We start from the raw sequence: 12,537 nt of genomic DNA on the forward strand, positions 1-12,537 counted from the left end.
GAAAGAACTCACACAATCACAGACCAAGTTTTACTCCCCACACAATTGGGGTATGTTTTTATATACATATATGTGACACCTCACAAGAGCGTCCCTGCCTGTGCAGTGTACCGACAGGGGAACTATGTCACCACCCGGTTGGGCGGCGTTGTGAGGCGGATTAAGGTAGGGGCTGTAGGAAGGGATTTATTAATGCAGGCCTTGAAGAGGCTCGGATTATAGGAGGGAGGAAAAACAGATGCCGGTAGCTCAAAATTGCTCGTTGTTAAGCTAAAAGTATTGGAGAGAGGAAGGAGATGTGGAAGAGAAAGGTGGGGAAGTACCTGGTCACCAAACACGGCTAAAGCCATTTCAATCAAATTTTCAATTCTGGATGATGGTATTACACCAGGGCAATACTGAGAGTACCCTCCAATCTGGAACGTATCGCAAATATACCTTATATTATTTTTAAAGATAAATTGTGAAATAATACAATGCCATATCTGCTTTGTTTCTATTATCTATGGGTAAAACCATGTAGGTGCCTACCTAACACAAAAATTTAAATTTGTAACGGAACAAGGAAGATAGGCCATTAATCGTTGTTAGTTTGTGTGTAGTGTCGCCAACATCATTTAACCTAACAATGCCCTGCATCTACACTCCTACATAGTCACCAAACGTACAACCCGTGCAGTATGGTCTAAGCTCGATGACAGTTGGCAAACTTCCATGCCATATCCGCTTTGTTTCTATTATCTATGGGTAAAACCATCTAGGTACCTACCTAACACATAAGTTAAAATGTGTACCGGAACAGGGAAGATAGGCCATTAATTGTTTTTAGTTTGTGTGTAGTGTCGCCAACATCATATAAACTTACAATGCCCTGCATCTACACTCCTACATAGTCACCAAACGTACAACCCGTGCAGTATGGTCTAAGCTCGATGACAGTTGGCACGCTTCCATGCCATATCCGCTTTGTTTCTATTATCTATGGGTAAAAGTTTGTTGGTACCTATAAAAAAGCTAAAATTAACAATAAGTATTAAAAATGTTTTTTTTCGAGATGGATGAAATTTTTCACTCTTACCTTTCGAAAAACTCAACGAAAAAGTTTCATAAAGGATTGGACTTGAAGACGAAACATTACTTTATCATAATGTACCAAATTCACAGCGCGTAAATATCTACATATTTGATATTATTATTTGTGCCATCTGGCGTCAAAAATATTAATAATTACACATTATTCCAATGGAAGTTTCCTACTTACCATAGGTCGAAAGTATGCTTTATGTACACGAAACACCTCTCTGTGAAAAGCATTGTTTGAGACCACGACGGGAAATTATATATAACGCATACATTGAGGACTGTCTTCAAACTATCGTCTGTACAGAATAAAAATATGTCTTCAAAGTATGCTCTAGATGTATGTATCGATATATATATTAAACGGTACATCATAGACGTATATAGCTGTGAGGGGGTAGTTTTTAAGGGTTGATTAAACAAAATGGCATTAAAAAAAAAGTGTATATAATGTGGCTCAAAGTATGCTTTATACAAATATATATATATATATATATATATATATATATATATATATATATATATATCAATATTTGGCTTTCGCCGCCAGTCTAACCCGATATTATCGTCCATTACGTTCGCCCATTCCGCTAAATCTATTTTGATATTATCTTATATATCTTCATCTTCCATATAAGCTTCATGCTAAAAATGATAGCAACATTTATTCGCAATATGCGATACTAAAAAAAGTACGTTAACCGAATGACGTTCTACATTTCTCTCTCATTGACACTTTTTAGAACTAGTATTTTAGTCACGGAACAACGGCCGTTAATATTGTCAAAAGATTATCAACAAAATATCATGGCACGAAGTTGACTTACCTGTGGTGCGCTGCTTATGAGGGACACTCCCCAGGCGAAATAGAGCATCACTTTGCCCCTCCGTCTGGCGTCAGCGACCCGCAGGGGATGGAGGACAGCGAAGTACCGGTCCAAGGACACGCACACCAGCACGTTGGAGGACAGGTACAGCCCGAAGACGCGCAGGAACATTAAGATTTTGCAGGCTTTATTTCCGGCGACCCATTGCACCGTAATTCTCCAGCTGACCTGAAATAAGTATTTGTAATTAGCGAAAACTTCGCATTCAACAATTTGGTTAAATTTTCAGCCAGTTGAAAGTTTTGAAGGTCAGTTGTAGAATTGTAGAATTTAAGTTTTTTGTAATTTAAATAATGGATTACTTATTAGTATTTCTAACGGTAATAAATGACCAACACCGAAACATGAATCAATAAATTGGTGACTATTTGGATTACCAATTTCCAGGAAAATTATGCCTAATACCTATTACCTGAAAGATAATCGATATTCGTAATGTTTTTTTTACTTCATTTTAGTTTTTCCAAGGGCCGTTGTTAGCTGTTAGGTATTTCAGCTTCACTAGGTACTAGCACTTCTAATAGTGACATGTTTGTAGTCAAGGTATTAATAATATATAGGGTGGACACCGGTAAATGTTAAGTACAGTACAGTACGGTAAAAAGTGTTAGTACAGGGTGCGTTTTATGTTCCAGGTCCATTTTGTTTAGCCGCCATTTTGGTTTGGATGACATTTTTTGACAGTCGTAGAGAGTGGTCGAAAGCTATTTATTATCGGGCATCTAACGCCATAACGTGTTGAAATGATTAAAACATTTTATTTAAATAATTGTTCAATTGTGAAGGGAGAAAATAAGTGGTGATAACGACTGGCCCCCACGAATTTTTGATTTGACCACTCCCGATTTCTTACTCTGAGGGTACTTAAAGAAAAAGGTGTACGCCAATAAATGCTTAAGGTCAACATTTGAAACGAAAGTACCGAAATAACGCCAGAAGTCTGCGAAAATATTGTGAAAAATGTGCTTTAAACAGCTCGTCTTTGCACCACGGCCAGATGTGGCCACTTGGCCGACGTCAAATTCCATCCACAATGTTAAAGATCATATAGTCAATCAATAACAAATAAATTATAAAATTGTATTTCATTTTAAAGTTTAAAAAAACATAAAACACACTCTGCACCTGTGTCTCACGTAAAAATCGAAGACTAAGAGCTATGGAGGTGTTAAAGCTTGCTTAAAGTATCTGTTGTGGCATTGCGAGCTGAAAATAAGAGCTATGAGGGTCTTTAAGCTTGCTGAAAGTATCTGTTGTGGCTTTGTCGGCTGGAAATACTTTTAAATTTCAGCTCGCAACGTTGTGACCGTCAGAAGTTACAAATGGAATATAGCAATTAGCACAACTAAATATTTTCTATCGACGAATGTATAAATTATTCCCGAATGTCAACAAAGATTTGGCCACATCAGGGCCTCACGCGTGAAATAGTATTGTGATATGGATAAATATTACATGTATTACGTGACAAACTAATAAATGCTCCTGCGACTCCATCACAATAGCAACTCGCCGAGGAAGGGCTATTTCGACGTACTACTTCGGTGTCATTTTACGGATAACCATTAGTAACACCTCCTTAAAAACACAATATTCATTAAATCAATATTTTTAGTGGAACTTTAGCGGGATATTAGACAAATCGATTTTCTGTATTTCGTAATCTATTTGGGCCACACATATTTTAGTTTCCACACTAAACGCCAGAGTGAGCAGACCTATGAGCTGCGTTCGAGCAATCAAATAAAATGCTGCAACATTAATACACTTATCAAAACCTTGTCAGCGTTACAGCATGATAAATAAATATGCGGGAAACATATCGATTCGTGATTCAGCTAAGCTAATTGTCGCTTTGAAGTTTGACACATTACGCATTTATCTCTCGCTGTTAGTTCGGTTGACAATCGATGTGGTGTGATTTATATAATACGAAAGTTATTATAAGTTCAGGTAAAATATAACCGTTTTGAAATATTTTTGAAAAATTTATTGTTAAATAAACAAGTTTTGTGTTAAAATAGTGATATGTATAACATAGTGCAATGAAGTTTAAAAGAAAGATAGTAACAAGTGTAATTGTATCCATTTACGTCTTTGCCATTCTCATACTGTTTAATTTTATAGAAAATGTGTTCAGCAGGAATAAATTGCTTATTTACGATTATAAACAAAGTGAAATGATCAACACCAAAACCATATTGTTTTGGCATCCTTTCTTTAGTGAGCGAGATTACAATTTTGGTTTTGGTAACACGCCATTCTTTTATAATGGGTGTGAAGTTACGGATTGTTACACGACGGAAAATAAGACGATGATAAATGTGGATCAATTCGACGTTATTATTTTTCACGGTCCATATCTCCACTCGACAGACTTTCCGAAGCTGCGTTCCCCACATCAAATATACGTATACTTCAATATGGAGTCGCCGCAGAATCATCCGGTGGAAGCTCACGCCAACGGAGTGTTCAATCTGACTATGACGTACCGACTGGACTCAGATATTCAGCTGCCTTACTTCCAGATGGCAGATTTAAATAATAACATTATCTCTCCATCGTTGGACCCTAATTGGATGGAACCTTTCTTCGACCGTTCAGTGATGAACCAAACTGCTTTGGAATCCAAAAAGAAACCTGTGGCGTGGTTTTCATCCAATTGCAACTCAAAGAATGGTAGGGAAAGTTTTGTTGAAGAACTGCAATCATTCATCATGGTAGATGTGTACGGGTATTGTGGATATTACAGTTGCCCGAGAACAGACGAAAAAGCCTGCTTCGACATGCTGTCCAGAGATTATTACTTCTATCTGTCTTTCGAGAACTCAAATTGCGTGGATTACATTACGGAAAAGGTTCTGACGGCGTTGGAACATGATGTAATCCCCGTCATTCTTGGTGGAGCCAACATAACGAGATATTTACCACCCAGTTCCTACATAGACGCAAGGAACATATCTCCTATGGAGCTCGCAAGCAAACTTAACTTTTTGATGAGAAATCCATCCCACTACTCTACGTACTTTTGGTGGAAGGGTTTTTATAAAATTGGGTATTCAGTGCCACCTTTTTGTGAACTTTGTAAGGTCTTGCACGATAAAAATTATAAGCCTAAAGCCTATCAAAACTTGCAAGAATGGTGGCACGGTACCGAGAGAGATCCGTATTGCCGAGCATACAAATAATTATAGAACGACCAAGAAACATGTATGCATTTGATATATTATGCTACTGCCTTAGCAATTTTATTATCGATTGCATCCCCGCAAATACAGTTATTAGAGTTCTTTGGTGCATTTTGAGTGTGGGAAGTTTATTAACATTGTCGCTTTTGTTTATTGAGTAGTTTTCAAGTGCTTTGTTGAGTCTGTCGTGTTAAATTAGATGCATGTAATGCATGTGTGTATATTATGTGAGCATGTTTATGCATGTGTATATATATATATATATTAGGTCTCTATGTATGCATATGCATGTATATATATTAGGTCTCTATGTATAAATATGTTTCTTAAATAGATTCCCCTAGTTTTAACACAACTACTGTGACAATATGTACTTTCATACTTTACTATTCAATATTCTCGTCATATTATCAATTTTACTTTTATTCATAAAATATTTTACACTAGTTATATTCTCATTCAAATTGCTAAAATGACATTGAAATTGAAATTGACAATACTGAATTGCTAATGCTACATTTTAACGATAACTTATCTTGTTCTTATCTATTTATCATATTCACCTATTATCTTTATAAATGCTTATGTTACAATCATTATTTGAGCATTGTAATTTAAAGAAAAAAGGGGAATATATACATTTATTAATTTTATTTAGTAGATAATATTTTACCCTGGTAGTATTGAACAAAGGCATTTGAAACAAGAAGTTATAAAGTTAATTAAAAATTCTTAGTGTTTATCTTTTTACCTTTTTACTAATGGGCGAGTTGTAGATTTTTCGCCGCTAAAAACAACTATTTAAAACGCGTTTATTATTAAGGCCATTAATACATTATATTGTTTGAATTTTATACAAAATAACCATATATTGGTCACCGTGAAACAAGCAGTTGTCTAGAACGGTAAGTCAATGTATCACTAAATTCTTACGTCAAAACGATACGGTTTTAGAAGACGGTCTAGCACTAAATGTGCAGCTATTGATTTCATATCGTTCTAAAAAACATATTGATCGTGGTGATTTTACGGCGGCAATGTGTATTGATCTAAAGTAGGTTTTTGACACAGTGGATCATAAAGTATTGTTCGAAAAACTGAAACATTATGGCTTTATCGGCATTCCCCTCGAATTTTCATTTTCCATCCCATCGAATTGCTTTTCGGCAGTAGAACTGGGTGGAGTCACGAGTAACTTAAGTAAAATAATGTGTGGACTGCACCAGGGATTAATTTTTGGACGGTTTCTGTTCTTAATCTATGCTAATGAAATAACAATGTGGGGTATTAAAAGAACTCTACAGCTTGCGAACAATACAGTATTTTTTTATAACAAACTGAATATAGCGGAGCTTGAAACGGAAATGAATGTTGATGTTTCCCATCTCAAGAGCTGGTTGAGAATAAACAAACTGACCCTTAAGGTAAAAAAACGAATTTAATATTTTTCATTAGTATTCCACGAGACAAACATTTCAAGGACATATTATATTCAGTTTATGGTGTCCTTCCAATCACAGTCCTTCCCAAACATGAAATCACGAACGCCATCCTACAAATTACCGAAAAATCAACCCACACTAACATCAAACTACTTTAAAATCAAACATTAAAATCCGCGTTCTTCTAACACATATTACAAAATATGGTATAAAATCTCTTAATTTTACTGCCTACACACTCTATAACTCTCTTCCAGATATGTATAAAAACAGCCAGCATATCCAAATAAATCAAAGTAAATATTTTAAAGAATATTTTTTCAAAACATAGATACGAAAATACGTAATTCGTATCGTGTTGTATTTTGTCTTGTTTCTTTCTCTCTCCTTTCGTATCCCCTGTATTTGTTATCAAGCGAAATCTATTTTTACGATCCTTCTCATATATTCCTAACTTGGCTTTGTGCTCATGTATATATCCCTGTCTGTTTCCTTTTTTTGTTTCTTCTTGTGTGTTCTACCGAACCTCTCTTTTTCTGTTTTTATATTTTTTGTATGTGAAACTTATAATTTTTATTTTTTTTCTATTTTTGTACTGTTACTGATATGAAAATACCAATATAAAATTGTACCTATTAACTCCCATCTATGTATTGTAAGTTCCTCTCGTTCTACATCGAGTTTTGCAACTCATCGAGATTTCTCTAGAGAGCAATAAAAATAATTAAAAAAAATATATAAAATGCTCTATAAATGTCAATTGAATACCATGTATTTATAAATAAATAGAAAATAGACTAATGTTGACAATAATAAATTTCCTTCACTTAATGTTTACCTATATGTAAGTACTTCATTTGAACTAATATGCTTCGAATTAGTTAATGTTAGCAATAATTACTAACATTATGATGACACAAGACTACTAATGGGGCTTCGCTCGAAGCTCACGTTTTAATTAATTCCAAACATTTTGTAACGATAACATATAAATGTATATATTTATTTTTAAGAGCCATCCCTACGGATGTAAGTTATTTATATTTAAGATTTACAAAAACAGTACCTTGCCAATAATTTATTTTTGTAAAAAGGTTTGAATATTTTATAAATTTTTTTCCGACTGTAAAATTAGCGGAAAGATCAAGATTTTATTTTTCAGACGATGAATCAATAGCTTTTCCAGAAATTCCTTTAGAAACATCTGAGATTTTAGTAATATGTTAATTAGAAATAATTACAATAAGCCCCACTAAAAGATCAATTTTCTTGGCTTGCGAAGGCAAAGTCGACCGTAAGTCCCTCCATTACGCCGGGCCGCTCATCGAATATTGTTTTTAACATGACTACATCACTTATGTCATTCGTGTGTAAGATTCCCACTTTATTTTAGAGAATTTCTAGGGCAAACTCAACCTTAGGTCTGTCCAATACACCAGGGCCGCGCGTCATATATTTCTGTGCATGGCTTCTTCACTTACGTCACTAAGATTCCGATGTTATTTTAGGATATTTTATAACCATAGTGGAACAATTATATGTGCATAATATTTTTGAGATATCGTTTGGTTAGAGAGAAAGGGTTCTAGAATAATTGCTCTAAGGTTTTGAGATATGATAGCTAAAACTTATTTACTAATTTTTGTTTTTTTAAATATTTGGTAATTAAGTTACTGAAACACATAACATATTGTGGATACCAATTTATTTAATGTATGTACCTTTTTATTGGGAAACTTTAGAAATTGGGTTACATGTATTTCTTCTGTAGGTATAACCACTTTACAATTAATTCTGGAGGGTTATTTTATATAAACTTTTCAGTGTATTCTAAAAACTGTTCAATTTTAGAAATATATGTACACTATTTTGCGTTTTTAAAGTGATCAATTTATTTTATCAATTTAAAATGTTACAACTCTTGTTGAAACTGTGTCAACCTGTGTCATTTTATTTAATACAAATCGGTTCGACAACTGATGGCACTGAATATTTATTTTTTCTATTACCTACAAACCTACGTAAAGTTGAATCTAAAATAAACTACTCAATGCGATAAACACAAAATCTCAATTTTCTCAAAAACATCAGTTGGAAACTTTACTCTTGCCAAAAGCTTATGTAGTGAGGTCTTGAGTATTGTAAATTCATAATTATTATTTTTAGGCATTTGTTGTTTTATGCAAAATGGATCAGTAAATCAAGAACTTACCTGAGTATCATTTTAAGTAAACATATAAATTAAATATTTAATCTCCCGTATATATCGATGAAGGGCACATACTAAGTATTCCTAGAAAAAACGTTTCCTTCGTATCTATTTTGTGTAAATAAATAAAATGTAAAATATTATCACATGATAAGACCTAAAGTATCGACAATAGTATTTCTTTGTAAAGTATTAGAACAAGCTTTTATTTTAGTTCATTGAGAAAACAAAAGGTAATACATATTTAAAAAATATATATTAAATGTTAAATTGTTGCATGTAACAGTTTAGTTTCAGCATAACATAAAAAATATGTATGAAAATAAAGTGTAAGTGATTTAAAAAGAAAAAAAAACACGTATGGAGTACCGATATAGACACTTAATGTAAAATGAAACCACATAAAATAATTCACGTTAAAAAATAATAATAAACCCACCTCACTTGATGAACTCGGGCACCCTACTGAGTCACCAAACGTAGCAAACCATTTGAGGTGATCTATGTCAGAGGTGGTTATCAAATAAATTACCCATACCCGCCTCCCAAATCGATTTAATTTTATCAACACGCATTAGTAAATTGACCTCAGGACAAATTGAAAACATCAGCGTCTTATTGTATTTTGTGCACACACCTTCTGGGAAATTAATGTTGAGGTATAATTAATGTTTTTGTTTTGTTTGTATTTCTTTTTCTTGCTAGAGCAATCCCTATGAGTTACAAAACCCATGTGCTTAGTTAGATTTTGAGTGTGGATGTGGAACATGGTAATAATGTGAGCTCACAATTAATTAATTATTTCTAAAACTGATTAATTCACACATAAATTCACATATAAGCTAATAAAATAAAACTGATTAATTCACGGATAAATTCAGAGATAAACTGGTAAATTTCAATGTCAGATTTTTGATGAGAATATAAATTTAATACAAAATGTGTATCTTATTTTGTATTGTGAGAGTAAAAAGACATTTAATAAAAATTCTATTAAACTAAAAATGAATGAAGATTTTGACAATCGTATCATTTTCAAAATCACTCGCACCACGTAGTGCTGTATTTGTCACGAAACATCAAAATCCGTTGAGTCGCGTCGTTCTACATCTATCACTAAATGACATTAACTCATCAAATTTCTTCTCTCTTCATTTCTGTTATGGTCGGACATATGGCAAACAGTTTTAGAAAGAGAGAATACCAAGCGTTTTCTCTGCATTTAAATCTCTACCATGTATAATAATTTCAAAATGGGTGTTAAATATTTCAAAATACATATCAAATCAGATTTTGTAATTAACATGAATTTGTATTGTCTGGACCCGAGGGGTAAGCTGAACACGGTGAATGAAGCACTTTGGACCTGAATACTGATGAATTATTAACATGTGTAATATTATGTAAATACGTTTTATTTTATTGTAACATCATATGAACTAAATGATACAAAATGTTCTGTACATTAATTTTCTATTTTCTGAAATTAAAAATATTTCCAAATAAAAAAAAATGTTTTCTTTGAAATGAAAGTCCACAGCATACCAATATAGAATAAAGAATAACACAAGAAATGCCAGAAAGCGCATTTCGTGATCCAAATGTTTGTCCAATCAGGCCTTAAATTTCCAATGCAAAGCTGCGTTTCACCATCATTATGAAATTCAAATAGGATAGCGATGTAGGATGTCCGTCAAGTGTAAGAGAGACAGATCAGATGCTTAATGGTCTAGAATCGAAAGGTATTAAGTCAGTTGCAACATTTTTTTCCATTAAAATTTGTATGAAAGGCACTTCTTTTTTATTCTTAATTTGTTATGTGAAACCGCAAAGCAGCCCAATTGCTCCCAACTGTCCGGAGTCAGTGAGACTGGCCTGCCTATTAGGGATATGTGGCGAGGAGAGGAAGGAGATATGGAAGAGTAAAGAGGGGAGGAACAGGGAGGTGGGGAAGTACCTGGCTATTCATAACTGGTCACCACCACACTTTTTCCCCGTTCTTAACACTGTTTATTTATGCATATTCTAACTTTGACTTTTGATTTTGAGCCGTATTTATTAGGTACGCGTTGATAATTATAAAAATGTTTTTTTTAATGTTCTTAGCTCTTTACTACTATGTTAATTTTTTTTCTCTTCTTTTTTTTCTATTATGAACAGCAAATTGGTGTTGATCACAACTTATTTTCTACGTTTGTTATTATATTACTAACAAACTCTATCGCACTGTGTTGTTCATTTCCCCATCATGGGGGCGGGTAGACCCTGTTCCTGTATCCAGTCTGGTGACATAAATCCTGTGCGTCCGTCCCACGAACCACCTCCTCCTCCCCCGTGCCTCCCCCGGCATCATGCGCGGGCTTGGGGAGTGTGTGCGTGTTCATTTTCCTATTGCCATACCATAAAGCCTAACCCCTCGACCATGGAGCGATATTTTTTATGGTATGGCAACAGGAAAATGAATTTCAGCTCTTTACGAAAAAAAATGATAAAAGTAATCATTTTTATAATCAGACTCATAACAATTTTCGGGGATTTCTATTTACTGCGATTGTATTTGAAGTGACTAAGGGTGAGTCTTTTTAATTTATTAATGTAAATGTCAACTAAAATTGGTTTTACATCGGAGTACTTTTCAGGCTATTTGGCAAATTAATTTGGCTCTTCCTACGTTTTGTGAAGTTGCTTGAAGCTGTCACTAAGTTACACTATTTTTTCGCAAATGTACACTCTTCTTCCATCCACAAGCAAATGCTTTTAATGGAAGTGTATTATAAATTAAAACAGTGTTTTTGCTAATAATGTTTTAAAAAAACAAAAACAATAATTTTCTGTAGCGACGTAGAAACAATACTGATTCAGGAATAAAATTATATTAAATATTCTTGTTTAATATAATCATAAACGATATGTTTGGATTGCAGTGTAAATCTTGGTAACGAGGCCGGAGTGTGGCTTAATATAAACATAAACGATATGTTTGGATTTCAGTGTAAATCGTGGTGACGAGATCGGAGTGCGGCTTAATAAAAACAGTGTGTTTATATTGTTGTGTAAATATTGGTTACGAAGACGGAGTACGGCTCAGTACAATGTGTTTGTATTGCTGTGTAAATATGGTGACGAGGTCAGAGTACGGGTTAAAACAGACACTGTTTTTGGTAAGTAGATAAGGAAGTAGATAAGTAAAGGTAAGTAGATAAGAAAATAAAAAAGATTTCTTGTTATGTAAGAGATTTCGTTTTCAGGCAGCACACTCCTTTAATGCTACCATTATTTTTTGTTATCAGCTTTTCAAAATTTTTCGAACTAGAATCAATAAAAAAGTTTTACATCTGTTTTCAGTTTTTACCTCTATCTCTAGGACTGGCTAGAAGCCAATTTCAAAGATGTTTTTTTTGGTTTGACTCAGGATTAAACCTTCTTCCTTAGGAACTAGAGTCGAATACGCTAACAACTGTGCCAAATCCCAATTGGGTGGGACCGACATGTATTTCGTTTAATATTATCTGCTGTAATGTCAGCCGATTACAAATAAATTCGTCCACGTGTGTTCATGTGACTGTTACCAATACAATATTGAATATGATAGAATGCATTGTCACTAACAATGAGTCTATCTGTCAAGTTTCAGTTAATCTCCACCACCAAGAAGTATTCATTTACGAAAAGGAAAGGTAAATTGAAAAAAATGTATTTAAAAAATCTTAAAACTAGCTCCTTTTTAGTTG

General features: G+C 33.8%; 2 protein-coding genes across 2 annotated transcripts in view; one reads left to right on the top strand and one right to left on the bottom strand.

The window, feature by feature from the left end:
* LOC149425722 (gonadotropin-releasing hormone receptor-like) overlaps window positions 1-12,537 on the bottom strand; it is a 627,687-nt gene that overhangs the window by 439,548 nt on the left and 175,602 nt on the right. Inside the window, exon 2 of the mRNA XM_089646095.1 lies at window positions 1,908-2,135. Within this exon, the coding sequence (XP_089502221.1) occupies window positions 1,908-2,135 (228 nt within the window). The remainder of the gene's footprint in view (window positions 1-1,907; window positions 2,136-12,537) is intronic.
* On the top strand, window positions 3,868-5,658 carry LOC149425726 (lewis-type alpha-(1,3)-fucosyltransferase-like). Its single transcript, XM_089641384.1, has one exon. The coding sequence runs from the start codon at window positions 4,013-4,015 to the stop codon at window positions 5,153-5,155; it is 1,143 nt and encodes a 380-aa protein (XP_089497510.1). The 5' UTR covers window positions 3,868-4,012; the 3' UTR covers window positions 5,156-5,658.

The sequence above is a fragment of the Hesperophylax consimilis genome, chromosome 2, assembly GCF_061612785.1.
Source record: "Hesperophylax consimilis isolate HC1 chromosome 2, BYU_Hcon_1.0, whole genome shotgun sequence".
NCBI classification, from domain to species: domain Eukaryota; kingdom Metazoa; phylum Arthropoda; class Insecta; order Trichoptera; family Limnephilidae; genus Hesperophylax; species Hesperophylax consimilis.

Bases quoted from the DNA above. Each gene is read 5' to 3' on its own strand.
- LOC149425726 (XM_089641384.1), top strand. From the start codon at position 4,013: ATGAAGTTTAAAAGAAAGATAGTAACAAGTGTAATTGTATCCATTTAC.